We start from the raw sequence: 19,334 nt of genomic DNA on the forward strand, positions 1-19,334 counted from the left end.
GCGCCTTGAACAACTCATCTTTCACCCCAAGGATTCGCTGACGTTTCTTTCGGAGGTTGCTCTTCAAAACCACCGGGGACTGGACTTGCTCTTTATGAAAGAGGGGGTTTGTGTGCTGCCTTGGGGGAGGAGTGTTGCTTTTAACCACAGTGGAGTGATTAAAAACTGCATGTGAAGAACTAAGGAAAGGTTTGGAGCAGAGACAACCGGGACGTGGGTCTTCTAGCTCTCGGTGGGCCCGGCACTCTCTACTCCCTTACTTGTTGCCACTGTTGGGTCCCCTGACTGCCCTTTTCTTGATTGCTATTGTGGGCCCCTGCATTTTTAACCGGATTATCGCTTTTGTTACACAACACATAGCTTCTTTATCTGCCGACTTCATACAAGTGCATTACCACCGCCTGGCAATGAAAGGTGCTTCCCTGGACCATGCGACCACAAAATCTGCTGCAGCAGAGGATGGTTCACGGGTCGTGGGTGGTTGGACCCAACCTTGAGTTGTTTATGGCGAGCTCTCCCGCCCCTCTCTGATCTGACACTCTGGGTACGAAAGAGTCGGACTTTATCCTATTCCATTTTTGTTCAGCCACCAGGTGTCTGGAAAAGCACTGCAAAGGAGGCCGCATGGCTGCTTCCAACTCCCTGTGGAGTACACTGGGCCTGCATGGAGGTTTCCTCTGCCTAGCCTGGCCCTTTTCCGCAGCTCCCCTCCGCTAGTAGAATGAGCAGGGGAAACGGGCTCTGTTTACTCTCCTCCCCTCGGCAAAACAGAGGTCTTCTTGATATCCTGGAGGGGTCCAGTCAATGCTCCCCCTAGCTGGCGTCTTTTATAAAAAAGGAAGGGCGAGATGGTCGGACTTCTTTGTCAATACCCTGAATGAGGGGCTGGAGTGATAGCACGGAGGGTAGGGCGTTTACCTTGCACGCGGCCGACCCTAGTTCGATTCCCAGCATCCAATATGGTTCCCTGAGCACCGCCAGGAGTGATTCCTGAGTGCAAAGCTAGGAGTAACCCCTATCCATTACCAGGTGTGATCCAACCAAAATAAGGCCCTGAAAGAACTGTTTGATGCTCTTCATGTTTCTAGAGCAAGGAGACGCCAGATAGTACAGCGGGTAGGGCGTTCGCCTTACAAGCGGCCAACATGGCCGACCCGAGTTTGATTCCTCCGCCCCTCTCGGAGAGCCCGGCAAGCTCCCCGTGACGTATTCGATATGCCAGACACAGTAACAACAAAGTCTCCAATGGAGACGTTACTGGGCCCGCTCGAGCAAATCGACGATCAACGGGAGGGCCTTTACCTTTACCTGGGATTAAATATATACATATATATTAGATATTAGGTTTGGAGGTCACACCCAGCGACGCTCAGGGATTGGTCCTGACTCTGGGCTCATGAATACCCCCTGGTAAACTCAGGGAACCATAAAGGATGCCAGGGATTGAATCTGGGTAAGCTGTATGCAAGGCAAACTTCCTAGCTCCAGTATTATGACTCTAGACTCCCGTGATATTTTCTAGGACAATGTATATTTGCATATTTTTGCATATATTCCTCTATTATTGAGTATTTAATTGCCCAGGAATCATTACAGTAGGTGTGAACTTTTTTTTTAAATGTAGGAGTATTGCTATTTATTCAACCATTGATTAGGCTGATTGAATTGGGCATGAACTCCACCTTCCTTCCCCCCCCCTTTTTTTTTTATAAATTTATTTATTGAATCACCGTGAGAGCAGTTACAAAGATTTTGGGTTTAAGTCTCTGTCATACAATGATGAAACACCCGTCCCAACACCAGTGCCCATTCTCCACCACCAAAAAACCCCCAGTATGTCCCTGATCCCGCATCCTCTCCCTACCTGTGGGGCAGATTATTTCCACATTACTCTCTCTCTACTTTGATTACATTCAATATTTCAACACAAGATCTATCATTATTATTTGGGATTTTACCCCAAGACTCAGATCTGCCGAAAAGGCAACTGTAGACAATTTGTTTTCTATTGCTGGTTATGAATAACATATGATGTTGTGCGGCCACAGCAGTGGCTGCGCGATTTTGGAATTCCGACATTTTAACAATTAAATCTGGAGGAATTTCTGCCAAAACCTGCTGGGTTCCGAGATTTGTTCCTGTGAGGACATGGCCCCCACAGGATCATGGCCATTAAGTAGCTTGATCAGGAGCCAGAGAGGCCATTTGTGGGCGGCAACTCGGGGTCTCGTTGGTGTCGGGAGGAAAGAGCCAGCTCCACCCCCATCCTGTGAGGCCCCACGTGTCTCGTCACTGCGGGCCCAAACTTGACTGTGCAATGGTCTCAGGAGAATGGCGGTCACTGAGCCACCCGGGGAAACTGGTCAAGGCACAAAACCTATTCCCACCTGGTGTTGCTCCGTGTCGGTAACAGTAGGTGTACTTCAGATGAGATTTCCTTTTAATGTGTGGGTCTGTTTCTCATTCCCCATCCACCCATCCATGTACCCACTCATCACCATTTGGCCATCCATACACTCACCCATACTTCACGATCCATCTATCCATCCACCCACCTATCCATCATCCATCCATCCATCCATCCATCCATCCATCCACCCATCCATCAACAATTCATCCATCCATCCATCCACCCATCCATCAACAATTCATCCATCCACCCACCCACCCATACATCCATCATCCATCAATTCATCCATCCCTCATCCATTCACCCATTCACCCATTCACCCATTCATTATCCATACATCCAACCATGCACCCGCTCATCCATTCATCCTCTCACCTACCCACCCATCCATCATTCCTCTGTCCATCCATCCATTCATATACCTATCACCTATCTGTCCATCCTCCTGGTACCTAGTGAGAGCCCTTCCCCAGGGAGCAGAGGGGTGCGGTGGGCAGTTCTTCCCACTGAGTGTCTAGCACCAGAATAAGCAAATGCATGGGGTCCTGTTGGACACTGATCTGTCAGACTTCAACATCTGAGAGTGAAGCGGAGTTACGTCCTGGAGAGGAAGCAGAGGATCTGATAATCTGAAGATCACAGGGTCAAGACTGGGGGCCCAGGGCCCGAGCTGCTCTTGCCATCAGAGTCGCTGGGAAACATCTCTGCAATGCTATAAAGTTCCCTCCTCCCTCCTCGGCGGGCGGAAGTGTGGTGTTCGATTGGCTTCTTGTTCTTCTCATCGTGTGCACGGACAAGGTAAGGAGCCACGAGGCAACCCCTGAGCTCTAAAACTAAAACTAGAGAGGAGAAGGAGGAGGAGGAGTTGGAGGAGGAAGAGGAAGAGGGAGAGGAAGAAGAGAAAGAGAAGATGATGGAGAAAGAGGAGAAGGTGGAAAGGAGCAGGGAGCACTGCACGATGGACAGTAACTCTGACTACGAGGAGCCAGATGGTTCCGGTAAGGCAGGCGGGGCTAGTGGGTCTGTGTCACTGGGTCCTGGGTGCCGGGGTGGAAAGCCCAGCCCAACTGTGGCACTCACAGACGTCTCTGTCCCCTTCAGAAAGGGTCTATGTCAACTTAAAGGTGGCTGAGAATGAGGTTCCGCAGCCCCAGACCGTGAGGTTCTGTTCGGGTAGGTCAGCCGCCTGGGGACGAGGGTGCCCGGGAGGCGGGTCTGGTAGAGACACTGTGGGCCTGAGCCTCAGCCCTGCCCCCGGCCACTCCCGCAGGGCGTCTGGTCCGGGTCAGCAAGTACCTCCTGCAGCTTCTCACCTGTCTGGGCGTCTTCCTGCTCCTCGTGTTCATCCTGGTCCAGGGTGAGTTCAAGGGACATGGGCTTGGAGTCAGCTTTTCTTTCTTTTTTTTTTTTTTGCTTTTTTGGGGGCTCACATCCGGCGATGCACATGGGTTACTCCTGGCTCTGTACTCAGGAATTATTCCTGGCGGTGCTCGGGGGACCCTTTGGGATGCTGGGAATAGAACCGGGGCCTCTTCCTGCTCCTAGTGACCATCCTGGCCCAGAGTGAGTCCAAGGGGCCGTGGGCTTGAGTTTGAGGTCCCTTTGGGTTCTCTCTCTGATACGTTAGTTCTCTAAAGGCATAGGGTTTTGACTCCATCTCATCTGCTGTGTGACATTGTCCCTCCTACACACCCTCTCTGAGCCCATTTCCCACTCAGGATCCCTGCATGGGACACAGAGTCACAGACGGTTTGGGGAGGGGCACTCACGGGGGCTTCTCTGCTCTCTTGTAGTCTCCAGATTCCACCAGTCCCTGCAGAACTGGCCTGAGGCCTGTCAGAAAAGCCAGAGCCTAGGTGAGGAGTTGAACAGCAGATAGTCCAGTGGGTGGGCTCCCAGGATGCAGGGCCTGGAGGGAGCCCCCAGCTCAGGGGAAATGAGGGAGAGCTGGGTGGGCTGGAACCCCGCGTGTGCTCACTGGATAGAGCTCTTCTGTGAGCCTTACTCTTCCTCTCTGTAAAATGGGCTCTGAGGGGGCTGGAGTGACAGCACAGAGGGGATGGCGTTTGCCTTGCATGTGGCCAATCCAGGTTCGATCCCCGGCATAACATAGGATCCCCTGAGCACCGCCAGGAGTAACTCCTGGGTGCAGAGCCAGACAAAAAGGCAAAAAACAAAACAAAAAACAACAACAACAAAAAAAAACTCTAGGGGGAGCTTTGCGGTCTCTGTGGGATTTGCCAGCACATCCTCGCGGGGACTTTCCACCCGTGGTTGTTGCTTGACACTGAGTCCTTGCCTGCAGATACGCAGAAGCAGATTCCAGAAGAACTCGAAGTCATCGGCAAGCGGCTTGCTTGGATGAATGGCATTCTGGGTACGTCAGGAGGAGGACCCGGGTCAGGAAGGGCGTGCAGGGGGCCGGGGGCTTCTGGCTACAGGCTTGAGGAGGGCGGGTGTGCTGGGGACACTTCCTTGAAGGACCCCATGCTCTGAGCTGACACAGCACAATGGGACCCAGCGCCCCCCACCCCGGGATCTGACGCTGCCCTTCTCCCCCAGACAGACTCTGCCGCCAGTGCCCCTGGGGCTGGGAGTTCTTCCAGGGAAGCTGCTACTGGTTCTCCAGGTCCCAGACCGATTGGGCGTCTTCAGACCCTGCCTGTCAGAGCATGAACGCCCGGCTGGTGGTTGTCAACAACGTCTCCGAGGAGGTGTGGCCCCCTGGCTGGTCTCAACACACTCTTTGGCACCCTTCTGGGTGGTCAAGCCCAATAGGCATAGGATGGACCATGGGTGTAGTCAGGGGAGGCTTCCTGGAGGAGCAGGAGGAAGGTCCCGTGATAGGTCATGTATGAGAGCCACTGCGGTGAGGACAGATGGGGCCTCTCTCCACCACCCACCCCATCCCGCGAAGGAGACTCAGCACTGCAAACAGCTACTCTGGTGTCCTGGGTTCAGGCTGTGCCCGGACTTCAGGACTTTCCTGGGTGCAGGGTCCACGGGAGTGTGGACAGGGGTGCTCAGCGCTGTGTGTGGGATCTTCCCTCTGATGTCCCCCATTTTCCACCCACAGAAATTCCTCCAGTCTTGGGAGGTCCGGCATGAGAAAAGAACTTGGATCGGACTCAGTGACCACCACGAAGAGGCGTCCTGGCAATGGGTGGACGGGACCCCTTTCCAACTCAGGTGACCCCGCCCAAACACTGCGTGAGGGGCGGAACATGGAGGGGGAATCCCAGATCCAAGCAGAGCGTGCGATCGATTTCTGGGATCACCACCCCAGTTTCCCGGGCCACGACAGAGAGCCCCATTCAAGACCCAGGTCCAGGAATCAGCCATTTATTCCCATGTCATCTGAATCTTGATTTCTTTTTTTTTTGCTTTTTGGGTCACACCCAGCGATGCTCAGGGGTTACTCCCGGTTCCGCACTCAGGAATTACTCCAGGCAGTGCTCAGGGGACCCTACGGGATACCAGGGATAGAACCTAGGTCTGTCGAGTGTGAGGCAAATGCCCTACCTGCTGTGCTATTGCTCCGGCCCCAGATTCTTGATTTCTTTGTTTCATGCCACATCCAGTGGTGGGCAAGGCTTAGTCCTGGTTTTGTGACCAGGGATCATTCATGGTGGGATTCAGGGGACAAGATGCGATGCCAGAGTTCAAACCCAAGTTTGCTGCGTGTGAGGCAAGAGCCGTCCCCGCTGTGCTATCTCTCCAGCCCCTTATAGGAATAAATTTTTACAACCCTTTCTTTGGAGCTGGAGTGATGGGACAGCGGGGAAGGCACTTCCTCTGCATGTGGCCACTTGGGCTCAGTTCCCAGCACCACTGATGATGTCCTGAGCCCCACCAAGGGTGACCCCTGAGCACAGAGCTAGGAATAAGCCAGGAGTAAGCGCTGGCAAACGTGGCCCTGACACCAACTATATTTAACAAACCTGCCTCGGAATTTCTCCCCTCCTGTTGGAAACTGGCTGCAAAGTGCCAGAGAGCATCCCCTCACGGAGCGGGGCAGGTGGGATTGGTTGGAGCTGAGGACAGGCCGTGGGGGGCTCATTGCATCACTGCTGTTCACAGCTTTTGGAGACCAGGAGAACCCAACAACCATGGCGATGAGGACTGTGTGGAATTGTTCAATGATGGCTGGAACGATATCCCGTGTAGTCAAGAGAAGCCGTGGATTTGTGAGAAGCCCGCGGTGTCCTGCTCCCAACCGTGATGACCATTGTCCCCCTCGGTGAGGCTGCTCTGGGGCTCCGTGAGGCGCTCCTGCCCCAACTGTGGCTTCCTCCTCCTGGACCCTGGAGATCCCCAGAGATCCCGAGACCCCCTTGCCCACGTCCTGCCCCCCATCGGCTAGAGGTCACCCCCTCCCTTGGGTTCCACTTCCTCCCCTCGGCCCCTGTGGCATCCCCTGAATAAAGTCACACACTGGATAGTGTCGTCGTTGAACACGGTGTCTGTGCTTTCGCCGCTGCTTCAAGTGGTTTTGTCGATGACATTTGCTCTTTGCTACGACAGTGTTTCTTTCTTCCTCTTTTTTTAAAAATTTTTTGCTTTTCGGGTCACACCTGGCGATGCATAAGGGTTACTCCTGGCTCTGCATTCAGGAATTACTCCTGGTGGTGCTTGGGGGGCCATATGGGATGCTGGGAATTGAACCCGGGTCGGCTGCGTGCAAGGCAAACGCCCTACCCGCTGTGCTATCTCTCCAGCCCCACCACACTGTTTCTTTCAATGTCTTTCTTTCTCTAGGGGCGTTAATTTGCTTTCTTGCGTACCATTTTGATATGCTTTGTAAAGCTGATGACAAGTACACCTGTGTGGACATATATCTACCAGACTTTGTTTTGACTGTTTATCCATCTGTCTGCCCAAACCCTGACCTATCCTTCATCATTCATCTATCCATCAGTCCATCCACCTACACACCTACACATCCCTTTCTTTCTTTCTTTCTTTCTTTCTTTCTTTCTTTCTTTCTTTCTTTCTTTCTTCCTTCCTTCCTTCCTTTTTTTACTGTCACTGTAGTATACTGTCCTCCGTTGTTCATTGATTTTGCTCTACCAGGCACCAGTAACGTTTCCATTGTGAGACTTGTTGTTACTGTTTTTGGCATATCGAATACACCACAGGGAACTTACTCTCGGTAGCTTGCCGGGCTCTCTGAGGGATGGAGGAATCGAACCTGGGTCGGCTGCATGCAAGGCAAACGCTGTACCCGCTGTGCTATCATTTTTTAAATTTTTATTTTATAAGATGGTTCACGGGCTGGAGTGATAGCACAGCGGGTAGGGCGTTTACCTTGCAAGCGGCCAACATGGCCAACCCGAGTTTGATTCCTCTGCCCCTCTCCGAGTAGCCCGGCAAGCTACCGAGAGTATCTCGCCCGCACGGCAAAGCCTGGCAAGCTCCCCGTGACGTATTCGATATGCCAAATACAGTAACAACAAGTCTCATGATGGAGACGTTATTGGGCCCGCTCAAGCAAATCGATGAACAATGGGAGGACAGTGAAGATGCAGCCCAGTTGATTCCACGGGACGTCAAAAGAACGCCTGGCTGCCCACCTACGAGATGGTCGGACTTCTTCGTCAAGACCCTGAATGAGGGGCTGGAGTGATACCACGGTGGGTAGGGCGTTTGCCTGGCACGCGGCCGACCCTGTTTTGATTCCCAGCATCCCATATAGTTCCCTGAGCACCGCCAGGAGTGATTCCTGAGTGCAAATCCAGGAGTAACCCCTGTGCATCGCCAGGTTTAACCTCCCCAGTCACCCCTGAAAAAAAAAGGCCCTGAAAGAACGATTTGATGCTCTTCATGTTCCTAGAGCAAGCAGATACCATTGGACTAAATATATATACATATGTATTAGATATTAGGTTTTGGGGTCACACCCAGCGACCCTCAGGGGTTAGTCCTGACTCTGGGCTCATGAATCCCCCCTGGTAAACTCAGGGAACCATAAAGGATGCCAGGGATCGAATCTGGGTAAGCCGTATGCAAGGCAAACTCCCTAGCTCCTGTATTATGACTCTAGATTCCCGTGATATTTCCTAGGACAATGTCTATTTGCATATTTTTGCATAGATTCCTCTACTATTGAGTATTTAATTGCCCAGGGATCATTTCAGTAGATGTGAACTTTTTTTAAATGTAGGAGTATTGCTATTTATTCAGCCATTGATTAGGCTGATTGAATTGGGCATGAACTCCACCTTACTTTTTTCCCCCTTTTTATAAATTTATTTATTGAATCACAGTGAGAGCAGTTACAAAGTTTTCGGGTTTAAGTCTCGAAACACCCGTCCCTACACTAGTGCCCATTCTCCCCCACCAAAAAAACCCAGTATGCCCCCGATCCCACATCCTCCCCCTACCTGTGGGGCAGATTATTTCCTCATTACTCTCTACTTTGATTACATTCAATATTTCAACACCAGATCCACCATTATTATTTGGGATTTTACCCCAAGACTCAGATCTGCCGTGGTGGTGCCAGGATTCCACTGTTCCCCCCACTTGCTCAGGGAACCATATGGGGTGAGGCTCCCTCATACTCTTTGAGGCCATTTTGGGGGATCACCTGAGTTGGAGGAAAGGTTTCCCGAGTGTCCCCCACCCCCCCGCCCAGCCCGGCCAATGTCTCTTAAGGTTCACCTGATATTGAGGGGGCTTTCGTCTATCCACTGCCAGGACCCCTCATCATGGTGGTCGCTGAGGCCAATCCACAGACCCTTCTTCTGCACTTTCCAAAATTGTAGGAATTTCTGGAGGTGGAAGGATCCAAGGATAGGGGTCAGGGGGAGGGGCGTCCGAAGGAAGACACCCAAACGCTTCCCTTCCCTTTCCTGTTCCCAGAGCTGTTCTTCTGGGGGCCAGTCTACATTGAACCTCCAAACTTGCCCTGCGCGTGGAATTGCATGTGTGTTTCAGTAGGACACGTGAGGGGCTAGAGTGATGGGCATCTGCCTTGCATGTGGCCGACCGCGGTTCGATTCCCAGCATCCCACATGGTCCCCTGAGCACCGCCAGGAGTAATTCCTGAGTGCAGAGCCAGGAGTAACCCCTGCACATCCCAAAAGCAAAAAGCAAAAAATAAAATAAAATGAAATAAAATCAGTAGCAGGTGTGAGAGCATGTGTGTATATCGTGAGCAAAGACCTCATGAAGACCTCCTGTCTGTTCAAAAATAAATAAATAAATTAAAAGCTCCCAGGGCAGAAACAATAGGCAAGCCTTTGCTTTGCACACAGCTGACCAGGGCTCGATCCCCAGCATCTCATATGGCTCCCGAGCACCGCCAGGAATAATTCCTGAAGGCAGAGCCAGGAGGAACTCTGGCGATGCTCAGGGTGTGACCCAAAAGTTAAAAAAAAATCAACCAAAAAATAAACAAAGGAAAAAGTTCCTTTTCTCTATGTTTTCTCTGGGGGACACGCCTCATGTGCCCGCCGCTTCTTCCTCCAGGAAGACTTCCCTGAGTGACTCTCCCCTGACCACATCCGAACCCCTGAGTCTCCGAATCGCAGGAGAGAGAGGAAGGTGGGAGAGAGGGTCTTGAGAGCAGCCAAGGACGCCCGGCCAACACACCTCCTCCGGGGCACTGTTGACGATCACCAGCTGGGAATTCGTGCGCCGACAGGTGGACATAGCATGGAACCAATCCCCCGCGGACCTGGAATACAGGTAGCAGCTTCCCCGAAAGTGCTCCCAGCCTCAGGGGCAGGCACAGCAGAGCCTCTCTGGGGAGGAGAGAAGGGAGTGGGTCAGATCTCAGAGACTCGGGCCTGGGGTCAGCTCAGCGCGTGGGACCCTTAGGGAACAGCTCCGACCCACACAGCCTTCCAGACACCTTTATTTTATTTTATTTTATTTTTGGATTTTGGGTCACACCCGGTGATGCACAGGGGTTCCTCCTGGCTCTGCACTCAGGAATTACCCCCTTGGCGGTGCCTGGGGGACCCTATGGGATGCTAGGATTCAAACCCGGGTTGGCCGCGCTCAAGGCAAACGCCCTACCCTCTGTGCTATTGCTCCAGTCCCTTCCAGACACCTTTAGCCTAGGAAATGGGAGCAGGGCTGGGGCGACAGCACAGCGAGGAGGGCGTTTGCCTTGCACGCGGCCAACCCAGGTTCGATTCCCAGCATCCCATAGGATCCCCTGAGCACCACCAGGAGTAATTCCTGAGTGCAGAGCCAGGAGGAACCCCTGTGCATCGCCTGGTGTGACCCAAAAAGCAAAAAAAAAAAAAAAAAAAAAAAAAAAAAGAAAAGAAAAGAAAATGGGAGCAGGGCTGGAGCGATAGCACAGCGAGGAGGGCGTTTGCCTTGCATGCGGCCAACCCAGGTTCGATTCCCAGCATCCCATAGGGTCCTCTGAGCACTGCCAGGAGTAATTCCTGAGTGCAGAGCCAGAGTAACCCCTGAGCATTGCTGGGTGAGACCCAAAAAGAAAAATAGAAAGAAGAAAAAAGTGGGAGCAGCCCTTGCGTCCCAGCACCCCACACACAGCCCCTCCAGACTGGGACCTGACTCAAACCTACCCAGGGAGTCGTTTATCCGGGCAAGCTTCTGTTTGACCAAGTGGAGACCGGCCTGGATCTGTTGCTCACGGGCATCAGTTGCAGACGAGGACTCAAAGTCTAAGCACCAACAATAGAGGCCCCCTCCCGCCACCCAGAGCATGCTGGGTGGGTCCCACAGAGACCTCGAAGCCCATTTTACAGATGAGAAGAGTGAGGCTCACAGAGCCGCATAGCCCAGTGAGCTCTCGGGGCTCCAGCACGCAAACACCCCCCCAGCTTTCCCCCAGAGCTGGGTGGTCCCTCCAGGCGCTGAGCTGGGAATCCCCCACGCTGGAATGTGTGATATCCACTCCTCACCTGAGCTCTGGCTCCTCTGATGGGCCCCAGGCCAGCTCTGCAGGGTCTGGTGGACCCTAGAGACTACAAAGCAACAGAGAAACCCCCTTGAGTGGCCCCTGAACCGTGTGTGTGATGCCACCTCACGACTGGAGGTTGCAGAGAGCCAGGAAGCAGAGCAGCCTGCCATGGCCGGGAAATTGGGCTCAGAGAGAGTGTGTCAGAGCTGCAACACCACAGAGCACGGGGCACAGAGCCCAAACCCTCAGCATTTCAGGGGACCAGGGAGAAAAGGGTCAAGGACATCCTAGCGGGAAAAGCCGGTGTGAGCCTGGACACACAGTTCCCCAGGACTCACCGCGGGCCAAGATGATGATGAGGACCAGGAGGAAGATCAGGCTGATTAGAAGCTGAAACAGAGACAGGCTGACCCGGGGCAGGAGCCCTGCGGAGTGGCCAGGGGCAGAGTTGAGACCAACGTTCCTAGTTCGTATTCCAGAGACGCCTCCCAGAACCCCCCACCCTACGCCAGGTGGCTGACACACTCCCTACCTGACCACCTCCTCACGTTCTGGAATATTCCAGCCTCCTCCAGGGCCATGTTCACATCCCCAAACGTGCCCTGCTCTGATCGGGACAGACACATACTGAGTCTTTCCCTAGATAAACCCAACTCCCCGGATTGAGAGCTGGAAGCCAGCCTGGGTTTCCGCAGCACCCCAAAGCTCCATGCCCCCCTTATCTGCCGGCCTCACCTTGGTCCCTTGGTCCTTGGGGGTGAAGCATCTCCCCCATCCTCTGGTCTCCCTGCTCCACCGCCTCCCGCGGACTCTGGTTTTTATAATCCAGAGCTTGATCCCTGATCTGGCCCCCGTCTCCGTCAGAAAGGAGAACAAGAAAGGGCTTGGTGTCCTCACTTTTCCCCGAAAAATCACTGGGTGTGTGTGTGTGTGTGTGGATGGAACGGGGGTGGGGGAAAGGACCGGAAGAGAAAACTTCCTGACACAGCTGGAGGGAGGACGTTGGGCAGGGCAGATCTTTCTTTTCCCTTTTTTTTAAAAAAAAAGATAAAAAGTCATGACCAGTCCAAAGAGTCAAACTCAGGGACATGCTCCGTGAGGTTCTGGGTTTTGCCCGGTCATCAATGTCTTTCAGTGCTCAGGATCCTGGACACCTCCTTTGAGGGGTTCCTGTTGGCCCAGTGTCATTCGTGAAAAAAAAAAAAAACCAGCCAACTCTCCTGATGGACAGGAGCGGGGAAGGCGAGACATTGATGAATCCTGTGAAAGGGTTTGTGAAGGTTTGGAGGCGGGACCAGGTACATGAAACAACACTTGAATCCTTTATTTCTCTCTTAATGCTCTTGGGGCTGTTACTTGGCTACTCCTGGCTCTGTGCTCAAGGGATAACTCTGGGTGTTTTTTTTTCTTTTTGGGTCACACCCGGCTGTGCACAATGCTTATTCCTGGCTCTTCACTCAGGAATTATTCCTGGCGGTGATCAGGGACCATAAGGGATGCTGAGAATCGAACCTGGGTTGGCCACGTGCAAGGCAAATGTCCTACCCGCTGTTCTATCGCTCCAGCACTTCTGGGCACTTTCTTAGTATCTGATACAGCACTGGAGATTGAACCATAGCCAGCTGCATGCAATGCAAACACCTTAACCCTTGTATTATCTCTCTCCTGCTGCACCCTCAAAACTATCTGATATACATCCAGGGAAGAAGGCAGGCCGAGAAGTCCACACCTCCCAGGCAAGGTGCACCAAGCAATGTTGGAAAAACAGCGCACCAGTCAAAAATGACTGTGTGAAACCTCATTTGTGAGAGTGACAAGATCAGATCCCTTTGTTCTGAATAAGCTGTGTCTCCCCCACCAAAAAAAGTGTAAAAACCGCTGAAGTTCTGAATCCAAGGGTAAGTCAGCAGGGCTGGAATGAGAGCACAGCAGGTAGGGCATTTGCCTTGCACGTGGCTGACCAGCATTCAAGTCCCAGCATCCCGTATGGTCCTCTGAGCACCGCCAGGAGTAACTCCTGAGTGTGGATCAAGCAGTAACCCCTGTGCATCGCTGGGTGTGATCCAAAAACGAAAAAAAAAAAGAGTAAGCCAGTACTGCCCTAACTCAACCAGACTTTCATATGAAGAAGTCTTCCATAGAGAAGGTAGATTGGATAGATGGATGGATGGATGGATGGATGGATGGATGGATGGATGGATGGATGAATTGGTGGGTGGGTAGATGGATGTATCGGTAAGTGTATAGATGGGTGCATGCATGGGAGGATAAATAGATGATAGGTAGATGAATGAATGGATGCATTAATGTATGGATGAATGAATGGTTGGATGGATTGGTTGGCGGGTGGATGAATGGGACGTGTGGAGGGTAGGTAGTGGATGGGTTGACGGATGGGTGGATGGGTGGGTGGGTTGGTGGTGGGTGGGTAATGTGTAGATGAATGGATGGATTGATAGGTATAGAAATGAATGGATGGGTCACATCACCATAAGTCACCTCCTGCTGGCGCCAGATAATTTCCTCATCGGCCGCCATCCAGATCACACGGCTTTTTCTCCCAGAAGAAAGCAACATGACGCCCGCCATAGCTATGCCACCGAACTCCGCACCAGGCTGTTTCACTCGGGGCACCCCAGAGGGCTTAGGTGAGAGCCCTCCCTGCCCCAAGGGACCCAGCTCCAGTAGCCGAAAACCTCCAGAACCCAACCGCCACCACACTCAAGGCCATTCCCCAGTGCTCGGGCTGAACCTCACATACGAGACACATCATGAAATGGTTTTGCACAACAAACAATATAAAATATATTATTTCGGTTGTGCTGTGGGACAGGGATTGGCCTTGGGATGGAAACATCCCAAATTTGGTGCTGGGAAGGTGTCATGGTGATGGGGTTGGTTTTTGAATATTAACTGTAATCAAATACTGGGAACGACCTTATAAAATAAAAATTTAAAAAATGATAGCACAGGGGCTGGAGTGATAGCACAGCGGGTAGGGTGTTTGCCTTGCATGGAGCCGACCCGGGTTCGATTCCCAGCGTCCCATATGGTCCCCCAGGCAACACCAGGGGTAATTCCTGAGTGCATGAGCCAGGAATAACCCTTGTGCATTGCCTACTGTGACCCGAAAAGCAAAAAATTAAAAAGTAGAAGAAGAAGAAGAAGAAAAAGAAAGAAAGGAAGAAAGAAAGAAAGAGGGAAAGGAAGAAAGAAGGAAAGAAAGAAAGACTGTCGTAGCAAACAGCAAATGTCATCGACAAGAGCACTTGAAGCAGTGGCGAAAGCACAGACACCGTGTTCAACGACGACAGTATCTAGTGTGTGACTTTATTCAGGGGATGCCACTGGGGCCGAGAGGAGGAAGAGGCACCCAAGGGAGGAAGAGACACCCAAGGGAGGGGGTGACCTCTAACCGATGGGGGGGCGGGCTGTGGACAAGGGGGTCTCGGAATCTCTGGGGATCTTCAGGGTCCAGGAGGAGAAAGCCACAGTTGGGGCAGGAGCGCCTCACGGAGCCCCAGAGCAGCCTGACCGAGGGGGACAATGGTCATCACGGTTGGGAGCAGGACACCAAGGGCTTCTCACAAATCCACGGCTTCTCCTTACTACACTGGTCATCGTTCCAGCCATCATTCCACAATTCCACACAGTCCTCATCCTCATCGTTGTTGGGTTCTCCTGGTTTCCAGAAGCTGTGAACAGCAGTGATGCAATGAGCCCCCCACGGCCCGTCCTTAGATCCAATCGAGCCCACCTGACCCGCTCTGTGAGGGGCTGCTCTCTGGCACTTTGCAGCCAATTTCCAACAGGAGGGGAGAAATTCCGAGGCAGGATTGTTAATATAGTTGGTGTCAGGGCCACGTTTGCCAGTGCTTACTCCTGGCTTACGCCTAGCTCTGTGCTCAGGGGTCACCCTTGGTGGGGCTCAGGACATCATCAGTGGTGCTGGGGACTGAGCCCACGTGGCCACATGCAGGGCAAGTGTCTTCCCCGCTGTCCCATCACTCCAGCTCCAAAGAAAGGGTTGTAAAAATTTATTCCTATAAGGGGCTGGAGAGATAGCACAGCGGGGACGGCTCTTGCCTCTCACGCAGCAAACTGGGGTTTCATCTCTGGCATCGCATCTTGTCCCCTGAATCCCACCATGAATGACCCCTGGTCAAAAACCAGGACTAAGCCGTGCCCACCACTGGATGTGGCTTAAACCAAAGAAATCAAGAATCTGGGGCCGGAGCAATAGCACAGCAGGTAGGGCATTTGCCTTACACTCGACAGACCTAGGTTCTATCCCTGGCATCCCATAGGGTCCCCTGAGGACCGCCTGGAGCAATTCCTGAGTGCAGAACCGGGAGTAACCCCTGAGCATCGCTGAGTGTGACCCAAAAAGCAAAAAAAAAAAAAAAGAAATTAAGATTCAGATGACATTGGGGTAAATGGCTGATTTCTGGGCCTGACTCTTGAATGGACCTCTCTGTCGTGGCCCCGGGCAACTGGGGTGGCGATCCCAGAAGTCGATCGCACGCTCTTCTTGGGGTCGGGGATTCCCCCTCCATGTTCCGGCCCCAAGGCAGTGTTTGGGAGGGGTCACCTGAGTTGGAAAGGGGTCCCGTCCACCCATTGCCAGGACGCCTCTTCGTGGTGGTCACTGAGTCCGATCCAAGTTCTTTTCTCATACCGGACCTCCCAAGACTGGAGGAATTTCTGTGGGTGCAAAATGGGGGACATCAGAGGGAAGATCCCCAACACAGCCCTGAGCACCCCTGTCCACACTTCCGCGGACCCTGCACCCAGGAAAGTCCTTCTGCAGTCCGGGCACAACCTGAACCCAGGACACCAGAGTAGCTGTTTGCAGTGCTGAGTCTCCTTCCCAGGATGGGGTGAGGTGTGGAGAGAGGCCCCATCTGCCCTCACCACAGTGCCCCTCATACATGACCTATCATGGGACCTTCCTCCTGCTCCTCCAGGAAGCCTTCCCTGACTGTACCCATGGTCCATCCTATGCCCATTGGGCTTGACCTCCCATAAGTGTGGCAGAGAGGGTGTTGAGACCAGCCAAGGTGCCACACCTCCTCAGAGACGCTGTTGACGACCACCAGCCGGGCGTTCATGCTCTGACAGACTGGGTCTGAAGACGTCCAATTGCTCTTGGACCTGGAAAACCAGTAGCAGCTTCCCTGGAAGAGCTCCCAGCCCCAGGGGCACTGGCAGAGTCTCTCTGGGGGAGAAGGGCAGCGTCAGATACAGGGGTGGGGGGCGCTGGGTCCCAGTGTGCTGTGTCAGCTCAGAGCATGGGGTCCTTCATGGAAGTGTCCCCAGCACACCCGCCCTCCTCAAGCCTGTAGCCAGAAGCCCCCGGCCCCATGCACGCCCCTCCTGACCCGGTCCTCCACCTGACGTACCCAGAGTGCCATTCATTCGAGCAATCCGCTTGCCGATGATTTCAAGTTTCTCTTGAATCTGCTTCTGCGTATCTGCAGGCAAGGACTCAGTGTCAAGCACCAACCACGGGTGGACAGTCCCTGGGAGGATCTGCTGGCAGATCCCGCAGAGACCGCAAAGCTCCCCCTAGAGTTTTTTTGTTGTTCTGGTTGTTTTGTTTTTCCTTTTTGTCTGGCTCTGAACCCAGGAATGACTCCTGGTGGCTCTCAGAGGATCTTATGGGATGCCGGGGATCGAACCTGGATTGGCCGCATGCAAGGCAAACGCCATCCCCTCTGGGCTGTCACTCCGGCCTCCTCAGAGCCCATTTTACAGACGGGAAGAGTGAGGCTCACAGAATAGCTCTCCCCAGCGAGCACACGCTCTCCCTCGTTTCCCCTGAGCTGGGGGCTCCCTCCAGGCCCTGCATCCTGGGAGCCCACCCACTGGACTATGTGCTGTCCAACTCCTCACCTGGGCTCTGGCTTTTCTGACGGGCCCCAGGCCAGTTCTGCAGGGACTGGTGGAATCTGGAGACTACAAGAGAGCAGAGAAGACCCCGTGAGTGACCCCCATCCCAAACCGTCTGTGACTCTGTGTCCCATGCAGGGATCCTGAGTGGGAAATGGGCTCAGAGAGGGTGTTTGGGAGGGACAATGTCACACAGCAGATGAGATGGAGTCAAAACCCTATCCCTTTAGAGAACTAACGTATCAGAGAGAGAATCCAAAGGGACCTCAGACTCCAAGCCCACGGCCCCTTGGACTCACACTGGGCCTGGATGGTCACTAGGAGCAGGAAGACGCCTCGGTTCGATTCCAAGCATCCCATAGGGTTCCCCGAGCACCGCCAGGAATAATTCCTGAGTACAGAGCCAGGAGTAACCCCTGTGCATCGCCGGGTGTGACCCCCCAAAAAAAAGCAAAAAAAAAAAAAAAAAAGAAAGAAAACCTGACTCCAAGCCCACGTCCCTTGAACTCACCCTGGACCAGGATGAACACGAGGAGCAGGAAGACGCCCAGAGAGGTGAGAAGCTGCAGGAGGTCCTTGCTGACCCAGGCCGGACGCCCTGCGGGAGTGGCTGGGGGCAGGGCTGAGGCTCAGGCCCACAGTGTCTCTGCCAGACCCGCCTCCCGGGCACCCTCTTCCCCAGGCGGCTGACCTACCCGAACAGAACCTCACGGTCTTTGGCTGCGGAACCTCATTCTCATCCACCTTTAAGTCGACATAGATCCTTTCTGAAGGGGACAGAGACGACTGTGAGTGCGACAGCTGGGCTGTGGCTTTCCACCCCGGCACTCAGGACCCAGTGGCATAGACCCACTAGCTCGCTTGCCTTACCGGGACCATCTGGGTCCTCGTAGTCAGAGTTACTGTCCATCGTGCAGTGCTCCCTGCTCCTTTCCACCTCCTCCTCTTTCTCTATTGTCTCCTGTTTCTCTTCTTCCTCTCCCTCTTCTTCCTCCTGCTCCTCCTCTTCTTTCTCCTCCTCTTTTCTGGCTAGTTTTAGAGCTCAGGGGTTGCCTCGTGGCTCCTTACCTTCTCCGTGCACACGAAGAGAAGAACAAGAAGCCAATCGAACACCACACTTCTGCCCGCCGAGGAGGGAGGAGGGAACTTTATAGCATTGCAGAGATGTTTCCCAGCGACTCTGATGGCAAGAGCAGCTCGGGCCCCGGGCCCCCGGTTTTGACCCTTTGATCTTCAGATTATCAGATCCTCTGCTTCCTCTCCAGGACGTAACTCTGCTTCACTCTCAGATGATGAAGTCTGACAGATCAGTGTCCAACAGGACCCCATGCATTTGCTTATTCTGGTGCTAGACACTCAGTGGGAAGAACTGCCCACCGCACCCCTCTGCTCCCTGGGGAAGGGCTCTCACTAGGTACCAGGAGGATGGACAGATAGGTGATAGGTATATGAATGGATGGATGGACAGAGGAATGATGGATGGGTGGGTAGGTGAGAGGATGAATGGATGAGCGGGTGCATGGATGGATGTATGGATAATGAATGGATGAATGGATGAGGGATGGATGAATTGATGGATGATGGATGTATGGGTGGGTGGGTGGATGGATGAATTGTTGATGGATGGGTGGATGGATGGATGGATGATGGATAGGTGGGTGGATGGATAGATGGATCGTGAAGTATGGGTGAGTGTATGGATGGCCAAATGGTGATGAGTGGGTACATGGATGGGTGGATGGGGAATGAGAAACAGACCCACACATTAAAAGGAAATCTCATCTGAAGTACACCTACTGTTACCGACACGGAGCAACCCCAGGTGGGAATAGGTTTTGTGCCTTGGCCAGTTTCCCCGGGTGGCTCAGTGACCGCCATTCTCCTGAGAGCATTGGACAGTCAAGTTTGGGCCCGCAGTGACGAGACACGTGGGGCCTCACAGGATGGGGGTGGAGCTGGCTCTTTCCTCCCCGCCCCAACGAGACCCCGAGTTGCCGCCCATAAATGGCCTCTCTGGCTCCTGATCAAGCTACTTAATGGCCATGATCCTGTGGGGGCCATGTCCTCACAGGAACACATCTCGGAACCCAGCAGGTTTTGGCAGAAATTCCTCCAGATTTAATTGTTAAAATGTCAGAATTCCAA

The 19,334-nt window shown here is 53.2% G+C and overlaps 2 protein-coding genes across 2 annotated transcripts; one reads left to right on the top strand and one right to left on the bottom strand.

The window, feature by feature from the left end:
- The first annotated feature begins 3,320 nt into the window (after positions 1-3,320).
- On the top strand, positions 3,321-6,632 carry LOC130022470 (CD209 antigen-like protein C). The gene is made up of 8 exons (XM_056113242.1): positions 3,321-3,408; positions 3,512-3,583; positions 3,681-3,767; positions 4,204-4,266; positions 4,716-4,787; positions 4,973-5,124; positions 5,487-5,599; positions 6,491-6,632. The coding sequence occupies exons 1-8, from the start codon at positions 3,321-3,323 to the stop codon at positions 6,630-6,632; spliced, it is 789 nt and encodes a 262-aa protein (XP_055969217.1).
- Positions 6,633-14,850: 8,218 nt separating this feature from the next.
- On the bottom strand, positions 14,851-18,099 carry LOC130022471 (CD209 antigen-like protein C). Its single transcript, XM_056113243.1, has 7 exons — positions 18,060-18,099; positions 17,885-17,956; positions 17,701-17,787; positions 16,700-16,771; positions 16,367-16,515; positions 15,889-16,001; positions 14,851-14,992 (listed from the first exon to the last, which is right to left on the bottom strand). Exons 1-7 carry the CDS (start codon positions 18,097-18,099, stop codon positions 14,851-14,853), a joined length of 675 nt encoding a protein of 224 aa, XP_055969218.1.
- Positions 18,100-19,334: the final 1,235 nt, after the last annotated feature.

The sequence above is a fragment of the Sorex fumeus genome, unplaced genomic scaffold (assembly GCF_029834395.1).
Source record: "Sorex fumeus unplaced genomic scaffold, SorFum_2.1 ptg000019l, whole genome shotgun sequence".
Lineage (NCBI taxonomy): Eukaryota > Metazoa > Chordata > Mammalia > Eulipotyphla > Soricidae > Sorex > Sorex fumeus.

What these genes read in the sequence shown, in the direction of transcription:
- LOC130022470 (XM_056113242.1), top strand. Translation starts at nt 3,321, where the DNA reads ATGATGGAGAAAGAGGAGAAGGTGGAAAGGAGCAGGGAGCACTGCACG. An exon ending in CGAGGAGCCAGATGGTTCCG is followed by an intron (nt 3,409 to 3,511) that starts GTAAGGCAGGCG and finishes TGTCCCCTTCAG; the next exon opens with AAAGGGTCTATGTCAACTTA. An exon ending in TTGGATGAATGGCATTCTGG is followed by an intron (nt 4,788 to 4,972) that starts GTACGTCAGGAG and finishes CTTCTCCCCCAG; the next exon opens with ACAGACTCTGCCGCCAGTGC.
- LOC130022471 (XM_056113243.1), bottom strand. Translation starts at nt 18,099, where the DNA reads ATGGACAGTAACTCTGACTACGAGGACCCAGATGGTCCCG. An exon ending in CGAGGACCCAGATGGTCCCG is followed by an intron (nt 17,957 to 18,059) that starts GTAAGGCAAGCG and finishes TGTCCCCTTCAG; the next exon opens with AAAGGATCTATGTCGACTTA. An exon ending in GACCGTGAGGTTCTGTTCGG is followed by an intron (nt 17,788 to 17,884) that starts GTAGGTCAGCCG and finishes CCACTCCCGCAG; the next exon opens with GGCGTCCGGCCTGGGTCAGC.